Source organism: Chiloscyllium punctatum, chromosome 20, assembly GCF_047496795.1.
Source record: "Chiloscyllium punctatum isolate Juve2018m chromosome 20, sChiPun1.3, whole genome shotgun sequence".
NCBI lineage: Eukaryota > Metazoa > Chordata > Chondrichthyes > Orectolobiformes > Hemiscylliidae > Chiloscyllium > Chiloscyllium punctatum.
The window spans coordinates 39,509,932-39,537,772 of NC_092758.1; the positions used below are offsets into that span (position 1 = coordinate 39,509,932).

The 27,841-nt window shown below is 40.3% G+C and overlaps 1 protein-coding gene across 1 annotated transcript in view; it reads left to right on the plus strand.

The window, feature by feature from the left end:
- The window catches only part of smad5 (SMAD family member 5), a 62,024-nt gene extending 44,356 nt beyond the window's left edge, over positions 1-17,668 (plus strand). Inside the window, exons 4-7 of the mRNA XM_072590723.1 lie at positions 4,769-4,897; positions 8,606-8,827; positions 13,914-14,170; positions 15,201-17,668. Of these exons, the coding sequence (XP_072446824.1) occupies positions 4,769-4,897; positions 8,606-8,827; positions 13,914-14,170; positions 15,201-15,344 (752 nt within the window). The 3' untranslated portion in view covers positions 15,345-17,668. The remainder of the gene's footprint in view (positions 1-4,768; positions 4,898-8,605; positions 8,828-13,913; positions 14,171-15,200) is intronic.
- Positions 17,669-27,841: the final 10,173 nt, after the last annotated feature.

The window sequence follows — 27,841 nt, forward strand, 5'->3', positions numbered from 1 at the left end:
TGTTCTGCATTCCCAATGACATGTTTTTACAGTGTTCAATCAAAACAATCTTTTTAATACAATTTTGCCAGTTTGCAAATTAGCTTTGCTGATCTGTCAGTTTTTTTTTCTTAGACTGCATTTTGATTTTTTTTTGTTGGCTCACTTCCTGGTTTTTTTCATTTCAGGTTTCCATGCTTTGGTTTAAAACATCACTATTCTTACCAGATAATATTTTTTAAGAGTAAAATTTAATTACTATCTATGTTGTGGTACAGTACCAAAAAATGATGCAGAGCAATTTTGTAGGTGCTGCAACAATTTAACTATTAATTGGTGAAGAGAATTGGGTGAATTGCAAAATGCCCCATTTACTGCAGAATGCCCAGCTTTTGACTTATGCAAATTGCCAAGGTATTTAACGTGATTGTGTCACTGTGTTTGTCGTCAGTATTGCCCCCAAGTGTTGTTGATGGGGACTTGAGGTTGTAATGGCACTGAATATTGGGTAATTAGTTAGCTTTCTCCTGCTGAAGGCCATAATTTCCTCATGGATGTCAGTCCAAGCTTAGTATTGTCTGGGTATCAACTGGGCATGAAACTGCTTCATTTTCTGGGCAATTATGAATGGAGCTGAATACTCCACACTCAATCAGCCTGTTTGTGTTCATGTTTGAGTAAAGACCATTTTATTGAACAGCTGAACATTTTGAGTCCGGAATGTTGCCCTAAGGAACAAGTACAGTAAGCACCTGAGAGATATTTCACAGCTATAACAATTATCTTGGTTTGTGCTAGGTATGACTGCAGCCACTGGAGAGGCTTTCCCTGATATGCACCAACACTAATTTTACTCTGGTTCCTACTACCATACTGTTGAATGCCACCTTTTAAATTAGGAACAGTTATTTGCACTTTGCTTCTGGAAATCTGTTTTCTCGTCTGTTTTAAGTACCCTACGTAACACTAGTCCATGACTATCCAATGATAGAAAGTAGGCTGTTAGGATGGTGATTGATCAAGTTGAAGTTATTCCATTTGCAAAAAGAATGCATCTGAGCAAGTTCACAGGCAATCCAGTCGATACCAGTACTTTTGCTATATTGTGGATGATAGCCTAGAGTTTTATCACTAGAATATTAATTCAGAGACCAGGTAATGGTCTGGAGATCTGGTTTTGAATCCCACGATGGCAGATAGTATAATTTGAACTTGATAACTTGAAAATAAGTGTTTAATAATGACCATGTAACTATCGTCGATTGTCAAGAAAACAAAACTGGTTCACTATATCCTTGAGGGAAGGAATATGCCATTCCTATCCAGTCTGCCCTATATGTGACCCTAGATCTACAGCAATATGATTAACTCTTAAATTCCCTCTGGACAGTTAGGGATGGGCAATAAATGTTGGCCCAGCCAGTGGTGCCCCTGTTCCACAAAGAAGGCTATGCAGAGTTATCTGCTGAGCACTTCTGGCAAGATGTTTTTTCTTTAACTTTTATACTTTGATATTGCTTTGTGCATTTAAAATCCCATGGATTGCAGAACCAGTTAGACCAAGCTTAACTAAGGTATGCAAAGGATGTGCAATGTTTGGAGAATTAAGAAAATTTGTGTGGGATTTGTACTCTGTTAAAAATCAAGGAACTTTAAGTCTGCATTGCCCTCCTCCATTTTAATGGTGTATAACCACAATGATCAAGTTTAGTTTGTGATTTGGGCCACATCTTGTGCTAGTAATGCACAAAAAAATGTATATTTTTCAAAAAGACTGCATTTTACAATTCTTTCTTTCCTTCACCAAATAATGTTTGTTAACAAGACTGTCTTTAGTTTTGAACTGTCAATCACCAAACCAATGCATACAGCAATGCAGAGTATTCAAAGTTGAAAGTATTTGCATGAACAGCAGCATACAAATAAACCCTAGAGAATTTCCCCATCGATTGTGGAATCGTGAAACTGAAAGAAGTTGGGAATGATCTCTTCTCTATATTTTGGAGCTCTCTTCCAAACACTGCAGTCCTTCGTTCCTTGAATACTAGAGATCCTATGTTGACTGATTATCGGGTAGAATTGGAATCTTGGAATTTTGCAGTATCTCTAAATGCTAGTATTTGGATTGTTTGGAATAGATTATTTGCAAAGCACAATTGAAATTACTTCCTTGTTCACCAGTATGAAGGTAGATGCAAATAATGCTAGTGTAAAGAGTTCCAAGATTGAATTGGAGTATTTAATCATTTGGATTTGAAATCCCTAATCGTTTTCCAATAATCTTTCCCAACTTGCATTTAAATAACACCTTTAGCATAATAAAACTGTCTAAAGTGCTCCAAAACTGCATTTGAGAAGATGACAGCTATGTGACGAAATCCTTGATAGATTTTGAAGAGTGACTCAGAGGAGATATATCATGTAAGGAGACTATGAAATAGGGACAAAATTCCAAAGCATAAATCCTAGACTACTGTTAGCACAGCTACCATTGATGGAATAATGTTAAAAAAGAGATGTAGATAGTGCAGAATGGTATGTTATCTCCTGGATTCAGGATAAAGGATGCCATTAAGTGTTGACATCCACATTGGTACCAATGATATAGGTAGAAAAAGTGATATGGTCCTGAAAACAGAGTTTAGGAAGTTAGAGATTAAAAAGCAAGAGCCTGAAGTCAAATTTCAGGGTTATTCCCAGTGGTACCTGATAGTAGATATAGAAATAGGACAGCTAAGCAAAGAAAGACGTTGCTGGAAATTTGTTTAGAAAATAGGGCTTTACATTTCTGAGGTTTTAGGGCTGATTCTCAACAAACAGGATCTATACAGGAGGGTGGGTTATGCCTAACAGACATGGGAATCTAATGTTATGGAGGGCAGGCAGGGAAGTAGAGTTGAGACCATAATCAAATTGAGATCTTAACAAATTGAGGAGTGGGCTGAAAGGCCTACTCCTGGTCCTATAACCTTGCTTCCTCTAACTAAGCATACATTAATATATAACTGTATCTTTTGATATGCCTTTCTATTTGGAAATCTATTTTTGAGAAAGTTAATGATGTCTACGTGTATGTTCATTAGAATGTTGTGAAAATGAAGAACTTGTAATTGTTCATCTGTTAAACGTGACTTTTTATAATTTGTTTTGGTTAGAGGGGTTGCATCTTTATTTAACATTAAAAATCTCACAACACCAGGTTATAGCCCAACAGGTTTATTTGGAAGTACTAGCTTTCAGGGTGGTACTCCTTCAGGTGTCTGTGGAGCAGGATCAGAAGGCACAGAATTTGTAGCAGATACCTAATGAAGGAGCAGTGCTCCGAAAGCTAGTACGGGTACACAATCCTTTTTCTGAAATCTTTGGGGCCAGTTGTTTTTCAGATTTTGGAATAAATGACATTTTCACAGTGAAGTAAAAAAAATTATCTAACAGCAGACTGTATAATAGTACGAGCACTGAGACACAATTGACACCTGTCAGTACTGGGTCACACTGCCACGTCACATCTGAGAAACGTGGTTCAAATGGGTGTGGAGTTGGTCACCTGTTTGCATGCGAAAATGACGCTCCACACTCCACCAAACAATTTTGGAGCTTTTTGGATTTCAGAATTTCGGATAAAGGATTGTGTACCTGTACTCTCAAACAAACCTGTTGGACTATAACCTGGTGTTGTGTGATTTTTAACTCTGTCCACCCCAGTCCAACATTGGCACCTCCACATCATACCTATTTAGCAGCATTGCTGTCAATCAACTTGGTGCATCATTAGACATGTACTTATCAGTGTTCACAGCCTGTATTCCAGGGAGAGCAGCAAAATCTGATGTAATTGATACATTGGAGCAACGTTTGAAGATGTGCCTGTTGTAATATGCTTTAACGGCTAAATGCTTGTTTAGGACCTTTGAACTCCAGTATTGGTACTGTTTGCAAAGTATGAATTTTTAAAAAAATTTGCTTAGTAATTTTTGTTACATATGTTTGAGTAGCTGTAATGTGACTCTAACCATTTGTGACCTTATAACTGCTTTAATTCATGGTTGAGAGTGTGGTGCTGGAAAAGGGCAGCCAGTCAGACTGCACTCGAGCAGGAGAATCGAGGTTTCGGGCATGAGCCCTTCATCAAGAATGAGGCTTGTGGGCTGAGGAGGGTGGGGCTTAAGGGTAAGGTAGCTGAGAGTGCAATAGATGGATGAAGGTGGGGTGTGATGGTGATAGGTCAGAAAGGAGGGTGAAACCAACTGGATGGTTGAATCTGGGGTAAGGTGGTGGGAGAGGAACTGAGGAAACTGGTGAAATCCACATTGATCCCATGTGGTCGGAGGGTCCTAAAGCGGAAGATTCGGCGTTCTTCCTCCAGGCAGCGGGTGCTAAGAGTTTGGCAATGGAGGAGGCCCATGACCTGCATGTCCTTGGGGGAGTGGGAGGGAGAGTTAAAGTGTTCGGCCGTGGGGCGGTGGGGATGCTTCGTGCATTTGTCCTGGAGATGTTCTCTAAAGCACTTAGCAGCCTTCCTGTCTCCACTCTCCAATCCTCACTTTCTCCTGCTTTAATTCATGCTCTAGTGCTCAAAAGTGAAATTCATAAAATGAATAGGAATAATTCCATGACTTCTCTTTGTCTCTCATTTGTGGCCATAATAATATCACCTGGAGTGTCACAATATGTGTGACTTGATATATTAGTATGTTTTATGAGCTGTTGGTGATGCTGACTTGGTGGTTCTTGAGCTTATTTTGACCCTCAGTATGCTGCTAAATTGTGAATGCTGTCTTCCCTCCAGCTGATACACCTCCACCTGCTTACATGCCACCAGAAGAGCAGATGAATCAAGACAGTACACAACCAATGGACACTGGAAATGTCATGATGACCTCCAGCATACCCAATCTGCCCATTATATCCACTCGAGGTAAGGTTGTAGAACTAACAAATAGCCAGCCTTAATTAATGCTTCTAAACTATCGTCTATATCAAAACTCTCTTGGATAGTGCACTGGAAATGAAACTTGACTGTTCCTGTAAATGTGAAAATTTGATTAACTCGCTGAATTGCTCAGTATGATCTGTCCAATTCATATTGCAAAACGTGCACACCAAGTTTTTATCATTTAACAAGAAACTCACTATCTGTTTTTAAAAAAAAACAAATCAAACCACTTTACCTGGCAAAAATGTAACATGACTTGCTGACTTTAATTCTACGACTTAAACTATACCCCTTTTAAAAATTATAGTACACATACAAACAGAGACTAAGAGTTAAAGCAAGACATCAGTTGTGACACCAGCCCAAATTGAGTGTCTTGTTTTCCTTCAGTTCGCTTCCAATTCCTTTTGACTCTTTGAGGGTATGAGGTTGTAGGCACACATTCTTAATCCTACATTCACTGATTGGTGATTCAGCCTTTCAGTGTTTCTGAAGATGTTTTTTCCCTGTTTTTCTTTTAAGGTAATTTGCAGACAGACAGAGCTGCTCAGAATTTTCTTTTATTTTTCCATGCAGAAGTGGGAAAGAAAGCTTTAGGCACTTCTGCCTTCATGGGCTGGATGTTTTTGCTGAACTGTCTGAACGCACATCTGTGGGTACTCATACTGGGATCAGTCAAGAAGTTGTTACTTTACATATTTGTGAATTCTTAGCATGATATGTCCTAGTTGAAAAATGAATTAAAGGTCTGTCACTGGGCAAATATCCAGAGACAAGGTGTCTAGCATTATATCCCATTGCTTCAATAAGGCAACTTTGTAGATAGAATGCACAATGGGATTCTGGTAATCTTTTTGAAATTGCAACAGTTTAAAGCTGTATCTTCTTTTATTCCACGATCCAGAAATTAAAAAATAGCAAACTGTGACCCCTAGTTCTAGACTCTCCAGTATCTACCCTGTCAAAGCCCTTTAAAAATATTAAAATGTTATATGCTCAATTATTTCCCTTATTCATTAATCAATATATTTGATGAATAACTGGGGTCCTAGCATTGACCCACTGGTCACTGCTATTTGTTAAAATACCTGTTATTCCTCATCTTTCTTTTTCTGTCCATCGCAATACATTACTCCAATCCCATGCACTTTATCTACTAAATGAAACTTTATCAAAAGCCTTCTGAATGTCCAAAAAAACCACATCCACTGACTTCCCCCTCATTAATTCTACGAGTTCTATCCTCTAAGAATTTGACTGGATTTGCCAAGCATGCTTCCCTTTCATAAATCCGTGCCAACTTTTCTCTAATTCTGCTGCTGTTTTCTAACTGCTCTGTTAGATCTTTTATAATGAACTCTTAACATTTTCCCCACTACTGATGTCATGTTGAGTGGACTGCAATTCCAGTTTTCACTCTGCCTCCCTTTTTAAATAGAGGGATTACATTACCTTCCAATCTGTAGGAACTGTTCCAGAATCTATAAAATCTTGGAAAGTGATCACTATTGCGTTCAGCAAGTCTATGGCCATTTCCTTAAGTACTCTGGATTGTAGATTAACAGACCCTGGGAATTTATGACTTTCAGTTCCATTGATTTCCCTCATAATACTGATTTCCTTCAGTTCTTGTCTCTCATTAAAGCTTCTCACCAAATGCCCAACATTTCAATAATGTTAATATTGCATTTGCCTGTAAAATTCTGACCTGATTTTAATTGCTCCAATATTGGTGACTGTACCTTCAGCTGTGAGGCAGGGATTTCCTCTCTGAACATGTTCAAAATTGTGTACTTTTGTAGCAAGTCAGAAGATTGGATGAATTCTAGAAACCAAGAAAGAATGGCTAGATAAGACAGAGAAATTAGAGAATGAGAGAAAGCTAGCTATAAGTATCAGGGCTCTTATTGACTAATTTATGAGTTTATAAAAAGGAAAAGACTAGATGAAGTGAGCATTCCTCCATTAGCGGGTGAGTCTGAGGAGCTGTTGATGCAAAACAAAGAAATGACTGAACCCTTGAACAGTGATTTTTATATCACTGTTCACTGTGGAAGATGCGCACACAGTCCCAAGAAAGATGGATAAGGAACTTAATCAAGATTGTGAAGGAAAAAGTATGAGAAAAACTATTGAAGTTATAGGCTGATAAATCCCCTGGATGTTATGGCATGCTTGGATCTTAATTGAAATGGCTGCAGTGATGGTGAATATTTTGTTGTAGTCTTTCAAAATTTCCTATTATTAAAAGATCCCAGTTGATTTTGGATGTGATGCCCCATCAAGTGCATTGCTTGGTCCTGATGGGAGTGAAATATCTTGAGTGTTGTTGAAACTGCACTCATCCAGGCAAGTTGGAAGTATTCCATCACATTCCTGTTTTGTGCCTTATAGAAGTGGATAGTCTTTGTAGAGTCAAGAAATTAGTTACCTGCTGCTCAATTCCCATGGCCCTTGAAGCCATGGTTTTTATATGGCTAGTCCAGTCCAGTTTAAATTTCTGTTGAACCGTATGCGACTTCGTTTGTATGTTGCTGATTTCACTGATAGCTATTCTTCAGATTAAGATTGCTGTTGTGCCTTTTTGACTTCAAGAAAAGGCTGGAATGATCCTGTTAAATTGTGTATGAAAATCATGTCCACAATCAACTAAAAATTAAATAATATTGTTGTTGAATGAATATTTTCAATACATTCTATTGTCTATTGATTCTTCACCTTCAACTTATACATATAAGCTATAACCTTTAGCTCTTCTCCATAAACCAGAGTTATTCCCACAGACCATGTCTAATTTTGAGTAATTTTGTAGCTAATAGAATTAGAAGTTCATGGTAGATTTGCCTCCATTCCAATGTTGACAGTTTCTATTGATGCAAAAGAAAGCAGCAGAATTTTGGGCCACCTCATATATGTCATTGCTTTCTCGCTTTGACTGCCTTTTGCATCTGACATGAGAAATTGGATATTTTGGAAAGAAATTAAGGTGCTGTCTTTCAGTTCTAAACCTTAAATGTCATGTGTGTTTTCAAGTTCAGGTGAAAACAACCTGTCTTTGAATTACTATTCTGTAATGTTCAGCAGTCCCAAAGGAACACTCCAACAATATTAGAACAGTTTGTTGAAGAAGCAGGTTGATATTCTCACTTTCTAACTTGAGTTTTGTGGGGTTTTTTTTCGTAACTTCTATGCTGTTGTTTTGCAATACTTAATATTTGTAAACACTTGAATGAAAACTTCATCTGCAAAACAAAAACAAAGTGATAGATGGAGTGTTACTTTATTTCTTGGAGTAGATGTTGTTAGATAGGTGCAACCAGAATATCTGGTAAAGACGATAGGCAGGCTCTGTACAAAGTAGTTTGAGGTTTGCATTCTTTTGTAAACTATAAGTAATGAATTTGAGAATTTTGAGCAACAGCAGTTGTTCAACTTTAGCTGTTTAAGGCAGTCTTTTTTACTTTTCTGAAAATAAATGTTTTAAAAATATACACCAGAAAGTGCTTGAGAACTATAATGTATTTTTTATTTTTAGTTATGAAAATCTTAAGTTTAAAATTCTGTTTTTCTATGTACAGGTAGTTCAAATGCAAGCTGGCATGGAGATACTTTTAGAGAAACGTGAAAGAGGATAATACCTTGTGATACAAAATATAGTAAATTAATCTGCTGTAACATGCTTTGTTTCAGATGTTCAACCTGTTGCTTATGAGGAGCCTAAGCACTGGTGTTCCATTGTGTATTATGAGCTAAACAATAGAGTTGGAGAAGCTTTCCATGCCTCCTCCACCAGTGTTTTAGTGGATGGCTTCACTGATCCATCTAACAACAAAAATCGTTTCTGCCTTGGTCTTCTTTCCAATGTAAATCGCAACTCTACTATTGAGAACACTAGGCGGCACATTGGTAAAGGTACGTTTAATTTGTAAATAAACTACTTATGTCAAAATATTACTGGAATAATTTCTTATCATTAAGCAGAATTATTTCTTGTTGAATTAGATTTAAAAGCACATTTAAAAGGCATCTGGATGGACGTATAAATAGGAAGAGTTTGGAGCGATACAGGCTGGGCGCTGGCAGGTGGGGTGGGACTAGATTGGATTAGGATACCTGGTCGGCATGGGCAAGTTGAACTGAAGTGTCTGTTTTCGTGCTGTACATCTCTGATTCTATGACATATCCTTTGTTTACGTGAGTACATCGAGTCGACCAGTGATTTTATGAGAGCGTAAAATATAGAGTCGTAGAGCCATAGAGATATACAGCACGGAAACCGACCCATCAGTTTAATTCGTCCATGCCAACCAGATATTCTAACCCAATCTAGTCCCATTTGTCAGCACCCGGCCCATATCCGACTAAGCTTTTCCTATTCATATACCCATCCAGATGCCTTTTAAATGCTGTAACTGTACCAGCCTCCACCACTTCCTCTGGCAGCTCATTCCATACATGCTTCACCTTCTGCGTGAAAAAGTTGCCCCTTAGGTCTCTTTTATATCTTTTCCCTCTCACCCTAAACCTATGTCCTCTTGTTCTGGATTCTCCCACACCAGGGAAAAGATCTTGTCTATTTATTCCATCCATGCCCCTCATGATTTTATAAACCGCTGTAAGGTCACCCCTCAGCCTCCGATGTTCCAGGCAAAACAGCCCCAGCCTATGCAGCATCACCCTATACCTCAAATCCTCCAACTCTGGCAACATCCTTGTAAAACCTTTTTAAGCCCTTTCATGTTTCATAACACCTTTCCGATAGGAAGGATTAGATTACTTAGTGTGGAAACAGGCCCTTCGGCCCAACAAGTCCACACCGCCAAGGAGCCCAGAATTGCATGCAGTATTGCAAAAGTTGCCTAACCAATGTCCTGTACAGCCGCAACACGACCTCCCAACTCCAATACTCAGTGCTCTGACCAATAAAGGAAAGTGTAACAAGTGCCTTCTTCACTATCCTACCTACCTGCGACTCTACTTTCAAGGAGCTCTGAATCTGCACTCCAAGGTCTCATTGCTCAGCAACACTCCCTCGGACCTTACCATTAAGTGTATACGTCCTGCTAAGATTTGCGTTTCCAAAATGCAACCCCTCGCATTTATTTAAATTAAACCCCATCTGCCACTACTCAGTCCGTTTACCCATCTGACCTAGATCCCATTGTGGTCTGAGGTCACCTTCACTGTCCACTACACCTCCAATTTTGGTGTCATCTACAAACTTAGTAACTACACGTCCTGAGTTCACATCCAAACCATTTGTATAAATGATGAAAAGTGGTGAACTCAGTACAAATCTTTGTGGCACACCACTGGTCACAGGTCTGAAAAGCAATCCTCCATCCTCTATCTTCTACCTTCGAGCTAGTTCTGCATCCTAATGGCTAGTTCTCCCTGTATTCCATGATATCTAATTTTGTTAACCAGTCTCCCATGAGGAACCTTGTCGAATGCCTTCCTGAAGTCACGTCTACCGCTCTGCCCTCCTCAATCCTCTTTGATTTCTTCAAAAAACTCAGTCAAGTTCGTGAGACATGATTTTCCATGCACAAAGCCATGCTGACTGGCTGTAATCAATCCTTGCCTTTCCAAATACTTATAAATTCTGTCCCTCAGGATTCCCTCCAACAACTTGCCCACCACCGATGTCAGGCTGTATAGTTCCCTGGCTTTTCCTTCCCACCTTTCTTAAATAATGGCACCACGCTAGCCAACTTCCAGTCTTCCAGCACCTCACCTGTGACCGTCGATGATGCAAATATCTCAACAAGGGGCCCAACAATCTCTTGCCTAGCTTCCCACAGAGTTCTAGGGTACACCTGATCAGATCCTGGGAATTTATCCACTTTTATGTGTTTCAAGACATCCAGCAACACCTCTGTAATATGGGCATTTTTCAAGATGTCACCATCTATTTTTCCACATTCCATATCTTCCCTGTCCTTCTCCACAGTGAGCTCTGATTCAAAATACTCATTTCGTATCTGCCCCATCTCCTGTGGTTCCACATATTGACCACCTTGCTGATCTTCGAGAGGCCCTATTCTCTCCCTAGTTGCCCTTTTGTCCTTAATGTATTTATAAAATCCCTTTTGGATTTTCCTTAGCCCTTTTTGTCAAAGCTATCTCATGTCTCCTTTTTGCCCTCCTGATTTCCCTCATAAGTATACTCCTACTGCCTTTATAAGCTTCTAAGGGTTGACTCAATCTCTCCTATCTCTACCTGACATATGCTTCCTTCTTTTTCTTAACTAAAATCTCAATTTCTCTAGTCATCCAGCATTCTCTACACCTACCAGATTTTCCTTTCACCTTGACAGGAATATACTGTCTCTGGAGTCTCGTTATGTCATTTCTGAAGGCTTCTTATTTTCCAGCCGTCCCTTTACCTGCGAACAGCTGCCCCCAGTTGGCTTTTGAAAGTTCTTGTCTAATACTGTCAAAATAACACTTAAATGTTTAGATCTGGTCTATCCTTTTCCGTCACTATTTTAAAACTAATATAATTGTGGCTGCAGGCCCCAAAGTGCTCCCCCACTGACGCCTCAGTCACCTGCTCTGCCTTATTTCCCAAGAGTAGGTGCATCCACATACTGAATCAGAAAATGTTCTTGTATACTTTTAATAAATTCCTCTCCATCTAAACCCTTAACGTTATGGCAGTCCCAGTAATGTTTGGAAAGTTAAAATCCCCTACCCTAACTACCCTATTATTCTTTGAGAAACAAATTTAGACAATAGACAATAGACAATAGATGCAGGAGTAGGCCATTCTGCCCTTCGAGCCTGCACCGCCATTCAATATGATCATGGCTGATCATTCCTAATCAGTATCCTGTTCCAGCCTTATCTCCATACCCCTTGACTCCACTATCTTTAAGAGCTCTATCCAATTCTTTCTTAAAAGAATCCAGAGACTGGGCCTCCACTGCCCTCTGGGGCAGAGCATTCCACACAGCCACCACTCTCTGGGTGAAGTAGTTTCTCCTCATCTCTGTCCTAAATGGTCTACCCCGTATTTTTAAGTTGTGTCCTCTGGTTCGGCACTCCCCCATCAACGGAAATATGTTCCCTCCTGCCAGAGTGTCCAGTCCTTTCATAAGCCTATACGTTTCAATCAGATCCCCTCTCAGTCTTCTAAACTCAAGGGTATACAAGCCCAGTCACTTCAGTCTTTCCGTGTAAGGCAATCCTGCCATTCCAGGAATTGACCTCGTGAACCTACGCTGCACTCCCTCAATAGCCAGAATGTCTTTCCTCAAATTTGGAGACCAGAACTGTACACAGTACTCCAGGTGTGGTCTCACCAGGGCCCTGTACAGCTGCAGAAGCACCTCTTTGCTTCTATACTCAATCCCTCTTGTTATGAAGGCCAGCATGCTATTAGCCTTCTTCACGACCTGCTGTACCTGCATGCTTGCCTTCATTGACTGGTGGACAAGAACACCCAGATCTCTCTGAACAGCCCCTTTACCTAATTTGATACCATTGAGGTAGTAATCTGCCTTCCTGTTCTTGCCACCAAAGTGGATAACCAGACATTTATCCACATTAAACTGCATCTGCCATGCATCTGCCCACTCACCTAACTTGTCCAGGTCACCCTGTAATCTCCTAACATCCTCATCACATTTCACCCTACCACCTAGCTTTGTGTCATCAGCAAACTTGCTAATGTTATTGCTGATACCATCTTCTATATCATTTACATATATTGTAAAAAGCTGCGGTCCCAGCACGGATCCCTGCGGTACCCCACTGGTCACTGCCTGCCATTCCGAAATGGAGCCGTTAATCACTACCCTTTGTTTCCTATTAGCCAACCAATTCTCTATCCAATCTAGTACTTTGCCCCCAATCCCGTGCGCCCTAATTTTACTCACTAACCTCTTGTGTGGGACTTTATCAAAAGCTTTCTGAAAGTCCAGGTACACTACATCCACTGGATCTCCCTCGTCCATCTTCCGAGTTACATCCTCAAAAAATTCAAGAAGATTAGTCAAGCATGATTTCCCCTTCATAAATTTGTAAGGAAATTGCAATTATCTCTATTTCTCGCTGACTGTTAGGAGGCCTATAATACAATCTCAACAAGGTGATAATCCCTTTCTTATTTCTCAGTTCAACCCAAATAACTTCCCTGGATGTATTCTTAGGGAGGATATTCCTGAGTACAGCAGTAATGCTTACCCTTATGAAAAGCACCACACCCCCTCCTCTGCCCCGACATCTGTTTGTGGTAAGGAGTTCCAAAGATTCGCAACCCTCTGAGAATAAATTCTTCCTCATCTCATTCTTAAATTAGCTCCCCACAATTTTAAGACTGTGCCCTGTGGTCTTAGGCTCTCCCATGAGGCATAACATCCTCTCGGCATTTACCCTGTTAAGCCCCAAAAGAATCTGTATGCTCAGTGAGATCCCCACTCATTTTTCTAAACTTCAATAAGTTAGGGCCCCAACCTGTTTAACCTTTGCTCGTAAGGCAGCCCCTCCATACCAGGGATCATTCTAGTGAACCTTCTTTGAACTGCCTCCAATGAAATAGTATCTATTAAATAAGGGAACCAAAACTACTAGTGCTCTAGTTGTGGTCTCACCAGTACCTTATGCAATTGCAGTCAGACTTCCCTACTTTAATACTCCAATCTCTTGAAATAGGGGCCAACATTCCATTAGCTTTCCTGATTTATTGTGTATGTATATTTTTCTTTTTGGTCCAAAAATATTTGAAGATAACTAAGTGGATAAGTGCTTTGCTCTAAGTTGCTTGCTTGCAAGGCAGTAATAACCTAAGTAGTTGAAGCTGGTTCCACTTTGTGAAAACAGCTTTAAAAATATGCTAAGATTCTCCTTCAATGTTATGTGCATTGCAACAACTCAAAAACAGTTTGTTTAGTTTCATTAAGCATATTGAATGTTTTATAAAAGAATGACAAGCAAGTTGCTAATCAGTGAGTCCAGTGTCAATTTGATTTTATTCTCTTTACGATTTTTGTAGGTGTCCACCTATACTATGTAGGAGGTGAAGTCTATGCCGAATGCCTTAGTGACAGCAGCATTTTTGTCCAAAGTCGAAATTGCAACTATCACCATGGTTTTCATCCAACCACTGTCTGTAAGATACCTAGTGGTTGCAGCCTAAAGATATTCAACAACCAAGAATTTGCCCAGCTTCTTGCTCAGTCTGTAAATCATGGCTTTGAAGCAGTCTATGAACTTACCAAGATGTGTACCATTCGTATGAGCTTTGTTAAGGTGAGAAGAGGTTGAGACGTTAAGCTATGAATTAAGAAAACTTTTAATTTTAAGCGAGCTGCTTATATGGGGTTTAAAAAGTTTGAAAAATCCATTGTATCATGCTGAAGAGAAACATCTACTGTTTGGGAAAGTTGTGCAAAAGCATATTGCTATTGCTTTTGGGTGCAGCTCCTTATAGAATGTAGTCCTGAAATTAACTGGGCAGTTAGTGTAATCCTGCAGAGAGACACAAATCTTCACAGGAAGATAATTATGAGCACTAGTCATGACAAGGAAAGTTTTTTTGTTTTTTGGTACCTTCTATGAAACAGATTAGGAGCAAATGTACACCATATTTTAGACAAATTGATCAGGGGCAAGTTGTGAAATACGTCAATGCAGAATGTCTTCTTTGAAAGAGAAGCATATTCAGTAGAGTATTATGCTTTAGGATTGTGCAAGGCTAAAGATGGATTCATTCACAATTTAGCAATGGCTTAGAGGTCCTTAATAGTTAGAGATGTAAACCTGTTGTTATGACTGGATTCTTTCCAGTTAGCATTACGTAGCCTACGTGCCGGTGCTCTAACACTTCATTTAAACTGTACCCAGTGTGAAATATGTTTGACAGTTACCACCCAGTTGAAGTTAGGATTTTAAGAAATCCTACCATAATTTGACATGATATAATGTGATGATTGTGATGAGTAATGTTAATATTAATAGTGTGTGTGCTTTCTTGATTGAGCCAGCTTTCCTGTGCATCTGACAGGATGTGTAAACAGATGAAATTCTATTCTTTACTCCATCCATGAAAGCTCACCTTATATGCTACAGAAAAATAATGAGGCATGTCAGAAAGCATGCTCTGCTTCTTCCCAAGTTTCCTTCTTCCTGTTCTGAATCTGCAAGATGAAGATGTTTTGAAAAGTTGCACATTAATAATTTTTGAGCTTAATGTTCATTGTTAGCTTCTGCCTTGTGGTATGAATGATTTTTTTTAGACAGTCTAAATGATTATTTCATGATTTTGTTCCTATTTCCACAGGGTTGGGGTGCAGAATACCACCGGCAGGATGTAACTAGTACACCATGTTGGATAGAAATTCATCTTCATGGTCCACTTCAGTGGCTAGACAAAGTTCTTACCCAGATGGGCTCTCCTCATAATCCTATCTCTTCTGTATCTTAACAGCAAAATATAATTTAAGGCTCTGGAAAACACCAGAGGGGGGAACTTTATTTAAACTGGACACTGTGAAAGATCTACTGGACAAAGAAAATTTAAAAACATACTTCAAATGGCAATCTTTCAATTTTCTGACCAATCATTGGTTGCTTTACCATACACTCATAATTATATATTGAGTAGTATTTATAGTTTTTGTCATCTGCTTATATGTAGCTGCTAATATAACAAAACTATTGATGGATGTCTTTAGAACCTTTTGTGATACTTTCAATCTGATTGCTTCCAGCATTTTGCTTTAGTGTGAAGTTCATGTGTATTGAATGAGCTGTTCTGAACATTTATAGGTGGCTAATTATGGGCAGTAAAACTAGAATCTTAAGTTTTTAGTATGGTGATACTAATGAGATGTACTTTTCAAAGTTACATCGGCATCTCAGCACAGTTTTCTTTTTAATACTGTTCTTACCACAGATTTTACAATTCCAGGTAAATTAGCCAGTGCAGTTTCTGATCAAGAAATTTATCAGCTCAGAATACTTTTAACATTATTAACACATCCATTATCTCAGAAACCTGTTCTGAGTATTGATTTTGAAACATTGAGCTATTCATTGTATTTGTCATCTTATAGATGTAAATTGCATTAAGTATTGGAACAAGTCTTAAGTTTTGTATTATATACTCACAAGTTTCTTCAAGTTGTATGATAGTATGTAGAATTAATTGGCAACAGGCTTCGTAGTGAGACTATCTCTAGCTATTGATAATCTGTGTGTGCTACTGTAGGACTTATTTGATCCTAGAGCTAGAACAGTGCTGGTGGACCTAAGAATGCAACCTATCAAGCAGTGTGTTTTCATTGCATCATAACTATTCATAAATGCAAGCATTTCTGCTGTGGTGCAGATGCGGCAGCTTTCAAACTTGCATGCATTAAAAGCTTTTTTTAAAAATGCGCTTCTTACCCGTCTGTTCCTAGCAATAGATTATGTGAGAGAAAACTGAGATAAGTGTTGGTCAAATGAACATCTGCCTAATTTGGAGTTCATTCTGCACCAGATAAGCCAAAATTATGTTGCTTCTATTTGTAGTGCCTGAGTACCTGATATTTACATGAACTGTAGTTTAGGAAAATGGATTGCAATCTGGTATGTATATATTAATTTGTCAAAATAATCTGGAGGGAAACTACTCACCGCTTTGACATTTGGAAGATATTTCACAAAAAGCAGCAAAAGAAACAAAGTATGTTGTTGCAAGCTATGGCATTCCTTTCACAAATAGTACTTCCCATTGCAGATGAATGCTGCAGGCAGGAACTCAGCATAACGTTTGTTTCTGCTTAGGTCTTTGTGAAACCAGGAGTACCTCTTTTTAAGTTGTATGAATCATGTTTTGCTATTTTAAAAAAAAATTTTTCCTTGATGTGCTTGAATTTTCAGCACTAATGGCATTGAAAATTCCCAACTACACAGCATAAGCTGGTAAATCCTGAATAATGGGGTTATGCATTCATTTTATTTGTATACACAATATTAACAGTCATATTTGTATTTACTGTGTTTCAATAAATTTGTTTAGATCATGTCCAAGAATTGCAAAATGTTTTCTAAACAGCTAACTTTTGGACAGAATGTACAGAGTTGATAAATTTGGGAAATGTCCTTGCATCTCTTAAGATGATCTCAGTTTTGGATATCCACATTTGTGAATCAAAAGCTGAACAGTATTAATGTGAAATACTGTTGAATTATAAATGGGAGGATGCGACATTCTCATCTTGTAAAGTTAGCTTTTCTTGTTTAAAGTTTGGGAGAAGATTTTGTAGCTCGGATGCTCGTTGTTGTGGTCCTGTTCACCGAGCTGGGAATTTGTGTTGCAGGCATTTTGTCCCGTCTAGGTGACATCTTGTTTAAAGATGGAAATATGGAAAACAAATGGTCATTAATAGCTGGAAAGCAAATGCTGAAAGTTTTGTCCCCTCAGTCTTCCTTTCCCTTGCAATCCTTTGTTTACTAATTTGCAATTTGTTAGAAGATAGGGAATCAATGACATTGACCGTATCCTAAATAAATAGGATTTTTGCTGTTGCCATCTGATATTCTTTATTAACCTTTTTCATTTTTGATGTTTTGGTCCTTTTTGGCAGTCCTAATTGCTTTGTTGTTCATGTACATCTACATTTTTATATTTGTGAATCTGCCATTGCTTACTCCTTATTTTACGCACAGGAACCATGGGAAGGTTTGAACATGTTTGAGTCCACAGAGCATGGATATTTCTGTGTACTGCCAAATTTCTTGAATAAAGCCGATGTCTATTAATGGTGCCTTTTATCCTTTTCTGTGAAGTAGTGGACTTTATTTGGAAACTAACCAAACTACACTTTTTAAGCTTGACCAATTCAGCACTTCACCAAGTGATATTTATGTGGAGCTACAACATACATGGTGTGCAGCTTATGTCACAAATAGAAATAGGAGAAAGTGAAGACTGCAGATGCTGGAGATCAAAGTTGCGAGTGTGGTGCGAGAAAAGCACAGCAGGTCAGGCAGCATCCAAGGAGCAGGAGAATCGATATTTCAGGCATAAGCCCTTTGTCAGGAACAAATAGAAATAGTCAGGAAAATAGATACTGGGCAGTGGAGGAAGCATTTACTTTTAGAAGGCAAGTGAATGATGTGTGAAGAAGAGAGAATTAAAGTGGTTAAATACACCAGAAGTTACCATTTCAGCATACATATAAACATGAAATGGGCGAGGAATTCATCAGCTTCTTGTTTACCACTGTTGGGACGTCATGTTCAGGTTGTGCAGGAAATTGGTGAGGCCTCTTCTGGAGTACTGTGTCCAGTTCTGGCCACCCAAAAAGCAAACTCAGTAGGCTCACCACATGTACTGCAGCAGTTCAAGAAGGTCAAGGAGGGGCAGAGTGATTTTGGAAGCTTCTGGATTGTCGGCTCTGTCTCTTGTTTCCTTTCCGGTTTTCAAATTGTTGAATGTTAATTTGAACATTACTGTTAATTGCTTTGCTGAACATCGTAATGCAGTGAAAATAGCAACACCTGTTGAAACACTAAAACCATCCATGAGTACTAGCATGAAAGCTTTCAGGCATAAATTTATCCTGTTCATTGAGTAAGTCTTCAAAGACATTTGCATTTCTGTTGGGTGATCAAACAAACGTACGTGGCACTGATTCTGGTCTTTGATTCAAACGGAGTCTTTTTTATGTTCTCTAATGTGCTGCTTCCATTATGATATCCTGGCAGCACTTGAAGATGTATCCTTCATTTCCTCCCTCTTGGTGTCCCATCTGTGTTTTACCATGGTGTTTCTTTTTTGACTACATCAATTTGATCAGTTAACTGAATTGTGTTCTTTTAATAGCATCACAATGCTTGATCATTGTGCATCATATGATCACATCAATAAAATGAAAGGAAAATGCAATTATAACTAGATATATTTTGACACTTGAATCCAACTTGCATTATGAAGAAGCAGTACTTATTTACTTTGCCTATATCATTCATTATTAGCCATTTTTTCATTGAAAGTTACTAAGGGGGATTGATTTCCAAACTTTTGCTTCATTGAAAATCTATATACCATATTAAAGTATAGGGTTCAGGTGGATGTATTGTAGGCTTTTATTCCTACCTTAGCTGGTCTGATGGGTTTAACCTGGATATTAATAACCCAAGACAATCCCAACAATAGGGTATAGTCAGTTATTCTTTGTTGAAGCAAGTTACATGACAAAACACTGCAATAAGAGTAATACATCACAGTTTATCTGTACAGTGCTTGAAATCTCAAATTATCCAGTTTATGTGGATCAAAATAAATGATCAACCCACTCTGTTCCAACCTCCAATCGATTACTGTTCCTGAGCTAGCTAGCTATCACTCTGAAGCATGTTTTTAACTCCCATGGATGCAGCTGTGTGATCAATCCAGCCTTAAGTAATGGATTGATTGATCACTGGTAAACATTGCAAGTGTGACTCATCTGCCATAGTCAGTCGATTGTACATTCATTTAGGATGTCTGCATGTTTTCCCTGGAAGAGTCTTTTCATTTTAACATGGGCTCGGGTCAGCATGCAAGTCTCAGGTGACTCATGTAAGTTATTTTCTTAGCTTTTGTGTCGTTCAATCAACTGTATGATATTTACTTAGTGTGTCCCTGTGGTCAACCAGACTTTGTTTTGCTGCCAAGTGGTCATTTATTATACCTGATATCTTGTGCCTGTTTTTAACAGGACGTAAGCTGGCCACACTGCGTCACCATTTCAGTACATCGCCAACTGAGTTACAATACTTAATTTAAATGCACATTCCTTTAGAAAATTCTAAGAGATGGACCAATACTTTAAAACAAACCAAATAACTATGGATGCTGGAAATCAAAGAAAAACATAAATTGCTGCAGAAACTTATCAGAAGAAGGGTCATTGGACCCAAAATGATACCCAGATCTGTCCACCGATGCTGCCAGATCTGAGTTTCTCCAGCAATTTCTGTTTTCCTTCTAATGATTAGGTCACTATCCAAACAATTGAACCTTCACTGCAGCAGGTTTCATACACATTTTCTAATTTTGGCTGACCCAGCAAATTTAGAGATGCTACCCATGGTAGCGATGGTCACTAATGATATCAGGTGGTATTGGAGAGAGAAGATGAACAAGCGGTCACGATGAGGTAGGTGTAGGGTTGCAAATGGCCGAGTATTAAGCTAGTGAAGTCTAAAGGTAATTTGAATGTGTTGAAGGTTTGTTAGGTTCAGATATGGTGGGAATGATCAGTTCTGTCTCAGGTGCTGGTTGGGTTAGGGAGAAGAGATTTTTGGAGCTGAAGGGTATTAATGAAAGAAAGTGGCTTATCAAACATCCCGCCAATCAAATAGTATGACAGCATTGAGGCATTGGAGGGATTGAGTATGCCAGTGGAGTAGTAGTGCCTCGTGGTGTCTGCATAGTTGAATGATGATACCAAGAGATTGTACGTGGACAAAGAAAAAAATTGATTCTTCCTTGGGTGAGAGTCTCCAAGATAAATGGGAAGGTGGGTTAGGATGGAAAGATAAGTTATAGCATGGAATCCTCAGGTTAACAGATGAATAGTTAATAAACTGAGTAGGCAAATAATTAGTTTAAGATGTCAATGCATTTAGATCTGATAATCCTGTTCAGAATGTGCAGGTTACTGCCACAAACACTACAAACTCAGAAATGCTCATTCAGTCCAATTGTGTTGGTGGATTTAAGGCAAATTTAGATAAGTATACTAGAGGAGAAAAGAATGAAGGTTTGTGAAATGGTTTGATGTGTAAAACTAGGAGGATGCTCCAGTGGAATGTAAAAATCAGCACAAACTGGGGCTCATGGCCTGTTACTGTGCAATATATTCTATGTCATCCTATTTAATATGGTATTGAGACTGGCTCTAATGCAACAAGGGGTACGTCGGCTTCCAAGAGATCAATTGTGTTAGGGGATTCTGTAGACAGAGGTACAGACAGACGGTTCTGTGGCCAGCAGAGAAAAAGCAGAATGGTGTGTTGTTTCCCTGGTGCCAGGATCAAGGATGTCTCGGAGATGGTGCAGAATGTTCTCATGGGGGAGAGGGGCCAGCAAGAGGTCATTGTCCACATCGGAACCAACGACATTGGAAGGAAAAAGGTTGAGACTCTGAAGGGCGACTACAGAGAGTTAGGCAGAAATTTAAAAAGGTTCTCAGGGGTGGTAATATCTGGATTACTCCCAGTGCTACGAGCTAGTGAGGACAGGATAGAGCAGATGAATGCATGGCTGAGGAGCTGGTGTATGGGAGAAGGATTAACATTTTTGGATCATTGGAATCTCTCTTGGGGTAGAAGTGATCTGTACAAGAAGGACGGATTGCACGTAAATTGGAAGGGCACTAATATACTGGCAGGGAAATTTGCTAGAACTGCTCGGGAGGATTTAAACTAATAAGGTGGGGGGGGGGGGGGGGGGGGAGTTTGGTGGGACCCAGGGAGATAGTGAGGAAAGAGATCAGTCTGAGACTGGTACAGTTGAGAACAGAAGTGAATCAAACAGGGCAGGCAGGGACAAGGTAGGACTAACAAATTTATTTCAGTGCAAGGGACCTAACAGGGAAGGTTGATGAACTCAGGGCATGGTTAGGAACATGGGACTGGGATATCATAGCAATTACAGAACATGGCTCAGGGATGGGCAGGACTGGCAGCTTAATGTTCCAAGATACAAATGCTACAGGAAGGATAGAAAAGGAGGCAAGAGAGGAGGAGGAGTGGCATTTTTGATAAGGGATAGCATTACAGCTGTGCTGAGGGAGGATATTCCCGGAAATATAACCAGGGAAGTTATTTGGGTGGAACTGAAAAATAAAAAAGGAATGATCACCTTATTGGGATTGTATTATAGACCCCCTAGTAGAGGGAAATTGAGAAACAAACTTGTAAGGAGATCTCAGCTATCTGTAAGAATAATAGGGTGGTTATGGTAGGGGATTTTAACTTTCCAAGCATGGACTGGGACTGTCATTGTGTTAAGGGTTTAGATGGAGAGGAATTTAAGTGCATACAAGACAATTTTCTGATTCAGTATGTGGATGTACCTACTAGAGAAGGTGCAAAACTTGACCTACTCTTGGGAAATAAGGCAGGGCAGGTGTCAGTGGGGGAGCACTTTGGTTTTGCACATGTGCAAAACCAATGTAGTGTTCAAAATCCCATGCAAGGACTGCACAAAACACTACATAGGACAAACAGGAAGACAGCTAACGATCTGCATCCATGAACACCAACTAGCCACGAAACGTCACGGCCAGCTATCCTTAGTAGCCACACACGCAGATGACAAGCAACATGAATTCGACTGGGACAACACTACTATTATAGGACAAGCCAAACAGAGAACAGCCAGGGAATTCCTAGAGGCATAGCACTCATCCACAGATTCAATCAATAAGCACATCGATCTGGACCCAATATACCGACCCACTGCAACGGACAGCTGGAACTGACAACCGGAAGCGGCAGATTCAAACCACTACAAATGCCGGAGGAAAGATCACAGAAGTGCTTCACAGGAGGCTCCCAAGCACTGAGGATGTCACCTAGACGGGACAAAACGTCTGCAACACAAATTCCCAACTCGGCGAACAGAACCACGACAACGAGCACCCGAGCTACAAATCTTTTCATAAACTTTGAATACCTGGATTACACCTCTTCCCACCCTACCTCTTGCAAAAATGCCATCCCGTATTCCCAATTCCTCCGCTGTATCTGCTCCCAGGAGGACCAGTTCCACCACAGAACACACCAGATGGCCTCCTTCTTTAGAGACCGCAATTTCCCTTCCCACGTGGTCAAAGATGCCCTCCAACGCATCTCGTCCACATCCCGCACCTCCACCCTCAGACCCTACCCCTCCAACCGTAGCAAGGACAGAACGCCCCCAGTGCTCACCTTCCACCCTACCAACCTTCGCATAAACCAAATCATCCGCCGACATTTCCTCCAAAAAGACCCCACCACCAGGGATATATTTCCCTTTCCGCCTTCCACAAAGACCATTCCCTCCGTGACTACCTGGTCAAGTCCACGTCCCCCCACAACTCACCCTCCCATCCTGGCACCTTACCACCGCAGAAACTGTAAAACCTGCGCCCACACCTCCTCCTTCACTTCTGTCCAAGGCCCTGAGAGGAGCCTTCCACATCCATCAAAGTTTTACCTGCGCATCCACTAATATCATATCATTTATTGTATCCGTCGCTCCCGATGCGGTCTCCTCTGCATTGGGGAGACTGGGTGCCTCCTAGCAGAGCGCTTTAGGGAGTATCTCCGGGACACCCGCACCAATCAACCACACCGCCCTGTGACCCAACATTTCAACTCCCCCTCCCACTCTGCCGAGGACATGGAGGTCCTGGGCCTCCTTCACCGCTGCTCCCTCACCACCCGACGCCTGGAGGAAGAATGCCTCATCTTCCGCCTCGGAACACTTCAACTCCAGGGAATCAATGTGGACTTCAACAGTTTCCTCATTTCCCCTTCCCCCACCTTACCCTAGTTCCAAACTTCCAGCTCAGTGCTGTCCCCATGACTTCTCTGGACTTGTCCTACCTGACTTCTCCTTTTCCACCTCTCCACTCTACCCTCCCCTCCCTGACCTATCACCTTCATCCCCTCCCCCACTCACCTATTGTACTTTATGCTACTTTCTCCCCACCCCCACCCTCCTCTAGCTTATCTCTCCACACCTCAGGCTGTCTGCCTTTATTCCTGATGAAGGGCTTTTGCCCAAAATGTCGATTTTGCTGCTCCTTGGATGCTGCCTGAACTGCTGTGCTCTTCCAGCACCACTAATCCAGATACAGGATATTGGTTAGGCCACTGTTGGAATATTGCATGCAATTCTGGTCTCCTTCCTATCGGAAAGATGTTGTGAAACCTGAAAGGGTTCAGAAAAGATTTACAAGGATGTTGCCAGGGTTGGAGGATCTGAACTACAGGGAGAGGCTGAACAGGCTGGGCTGTTTTCCCTGGGGCATTGGAGGCTGAGGGGTGACCTTATAGAGGTTTACAAAATTATGAGGGGCATGGATAGGATAAATAGACAAAGTCTTTTCCCTGGGGTCAGGGAATCCAGAACTAGAGGGCATAGGTTTAGGGTGAGAGGGGAAAGATATAAAAGAGACCTAAAGGGCAACTTTTTCACGCAGCGGGTGGTACGTGTATGGAATGAGCTGCCAGAGGATGTGGTGGAGGCTGGTACCATTGCAATATTTAAGGTGCATTTGGATGGGTATATGACTAGGAAGTGTTTGGAGGGATATGGGCCAGGTGATGGCAGGTGGGACTAGATTGGGTTGGGATATCTGGTCAGCGTGGACAGGTTGGACCGAAGGGTCTGTTTCCATGCTGTACATCTCTATGACTCTGTCATGTATGAAGGACTTTTACAAAGCCATATGGCTCCCTTATTTCCATGTTTTAAAAAGAAGAAAGATAATTATGGTAGAGATGGGGGAAAGAAGCCTTTCAATATTAAGAATCATTGAGATCCACAGGATAGAAAAAAGCCCTTTGGCCCATTGTGCCTACGCTGGTCAAAAGCAACCACCTGACTATCCTATAATCACGTTTTCCAGCTCTTGGCCCATAGCCTTTTATGCCTTTGCATTGCAAGTGTACATCTAAATATTTAACTGTTGTGAGGGTTTCTGCCACCCCCCCCACTGACTTCCACCTTCCCATTACCTTCTGGTTGAAAAAGCTCTTGCTCCCCCTCAACTTCCTGCCTCTTACCTATTCATTGATCTCTCCATCGAGGAAAAGTTCCTCCTTGTCTGTCCTATTGATGCCCGTCTTAATTTTATATCTCTCAACCATGTCCCATCAAGCTCTTCAGATTGAGGAAAAACAACCCCAGGCTGTCCGTTCTGTCTTCAAAACTGGAGCTGCCCAGCTTAGACAACATCCTTATAAATCTCATCTGTAATCTCTCCAGTGCTATCACATTCCTCCAATAATCATTGTAACCAATATTACAGTGTACAATTCCAATATAACCCCCCTGCTACTGAACTCTTATGTTTCAACTCATATACGCTAGTGCATTAGCTGCCTTAACCACTTTATCCACCTAACCTGATATCTTAAAGGACCGATTTACATACTCACGGAAGTTCCATTAATTCACCATTCCTCCTGTCTCCCCTGCCCAAGTGCATTACCTTGCGTTTACTTGGATTGGATTCCGTTCGTTAATGATCAGCCCACTTGTATCCTCTTTGGTCTAAGGATATCTTCACAATTTACCACCCACCAATGTTTACCCCTGCCTGTGGTTAGTTTACACATTAGAAAATATCAACTTGCATCTGGCAAATGAATATTGTGGTTACTGCAGTATAAATAGAAATGTATAAAGAATTTCTGATTTCTACCAGTAGTCTACAAAACTAGTTTGATTTCCATACACCTATTATAGCAATTAACTTGGCTCAATTTCTTTATTGTTCCTATTGAGGGGGAATGAGTTATACAAGTTAATATTAGCAAGTCAACAATTTTTACTTAGAGGTAATCAATTTCTCTTCATGATATCCTGAAAATGTGTGTATATTAACTGTACCTATTTAGCATTTCAAAGTGATATGAATTATGAGACTTCTATTACTTCACTGAGCCACAGAAAAGGATTTAGGGGCAGACGATTAAAGAGGTAAGTATTAAAGGAAAAAAGCCATATGGACTCTGGCATGAATTAACATCTTATGTTTCTGAAAGTATAGTCCAGAATTGAAAAAAATGTCATGTCAAAGTAAACACCTAGATGTAGTTTATGAAAAATTTTTCCATTCCCAAAAGGAAAACATTTGATCAGCCCTTCACTGTGAATGGTTGTTGCAGGTTCTGGGATTTAGATATTTAATTTAGAACACAAAAGAGGGGGAGGTGTGGCATTGTTCGTCAAGGACAGTATTATAGGGGCAGAAAGAATGTTTGCGGACTTATCTACTGAGGTAGTATAGGCTGATGTTAGAAACAGGAAAGGAGAGGTCACCCTGTTGTGAGTTTTCTATAGGCCTCCAAATAGTTCCAGACATATAAAGGAAAGGATAGCAAGATGATTATGGATAAGAGTGAGAGTAACACAGTAGTTATTATGGGGGACTTCAGCTTTCCAAATATTGACAGGAAATACTATAGTTCAAGTACTTTAGATGGGTCAGTTTTTGTCCAATGTGTGCAGGAGTGTTTCCTGATACACCAAATAGACAGGCCAACAAGGGACGTCATTGGATTTGGTACTGGGTAATGAACTGAGCCAGGTGTTCATTTTGGAGGTGGGTGCGCACTTTGGTGATAGTGAGCACAATTCAGTTATGTTTACTTTAGCGATGGAAAGGGATAGGTACATATCACAGGGCAAAATTAAACCTGGAGGGAAGGCATTAATGAAACGATCAGGCAGAATTTAGGATGCATAAGATGGGTAAGGAAACTGCAGGCATAGGCACAATTGAAATGTGGAGCCTGTTCAAGGAATAGCTACTGTGTGTCCTTGATAAGTATGTACCTGTCAGGCAGAAAGATAGTGGTTGGGCGAGGGAGCAGTGGTTTAGCAAAAAGTTGAATCTTTTGTCAAAATGAACAAGAAGGCTTATGTTAGCATGAGACATGAAGGCTCAGTTAAGGTGCTTGAGAGTTACAACATAGCCAGGAAAGACCTAAAGAGAGAGAGTTAAGAAGAGCCAAGGGGTGGGGGTGGGAAACATGAGAAGTCATTGGCACATGGGCTCAAGGAAAACCCTCTAGCTTTCTCTCTGTAAATCAGGAATAAAATAATGACTAGAGAAAGATTAGGGCCAATCAAGTACAGTAGCGGGAAGTTTGTGCGTGGAATCTGAGGAGATAGGAGAAGCGCTAAATAAATATTTTTCGTCAGTATTAACACTGGAAAAATACAATGCTGTAGAGAACAAAACTGAGATACATACCACTAGACTAGACAGGATTGAGGTTCACAAGGAATTAGCAATTCTGGAAAGTGTGAAAATAGAAAAGTCCCGTCGGCACAATGGGATTTATTCTAGGATTTTCTGGGAAGCCAGGGAGGAGAGTGCAGAGCCTTTGGCTTTGATCTTTGTCATCATTGTCTACAGGAATAGTGCCAGAAGACTGGAGGATAGCAAATGTCCCCTTGTTCAAGAAGGGGGAATAGAGACAACTTTGGTAGTTACATACCAGTGAGCCTTACATCGGTTGTGGGTGAAGTGTTGGAAAATATTACAAGAGAGAGGATTTATAATCATCTGGAAAGAAATAATTTGATTAGGGATAGTCAACATGGTTTTGTGAAGCGTAGGTCATGCATCACAAACCTGATTGAGTTATTTGAGAAGGTGACCAAACAGGTGGATGAGGGTAAAGTGGTTGATGTGGTATATATAGATTTCAGTAAGGCGTGTGATAGGGTTCCCCACCGTTATCTTTTGCACAAAATATGGAGGCATGGGATTGAGGTAATTTAGCAGTTTGGACCAGAAATTGACTAGCCGAAAGAAGACAGAGGGTGGTGGTTGATGGGAAATATTCATCCTGGAGTTCAGTTACTAGTGATGTACCGCAAGGATCTGTTTAGAGTCCACTGGTATTTGTCATTTTTATAGGATGAGGGCATAAAAGGGAAAGTAAATTTGCGGATGACACTAAAGTCGGTGGATTTCTGGATAGTGCTAAAGAATGTTACAGATTACAGAGGGGCATAGGTAAGCTGCACAGTTGAGCTGAGGTGGCAAATTGAATTTAATTCAGAAAAGTGTGAGGTGATCCATTTTGGAAGGAACAACAGAAATGCAGAATACTTGGCTAATGTTAAGACTCTTGTTCGTGTAAATGAGCAGAGAGATCTTGGTGTCCATGTACATAGAACACTAAAAGTTGCCACTCAGGTTGACAGGGTTG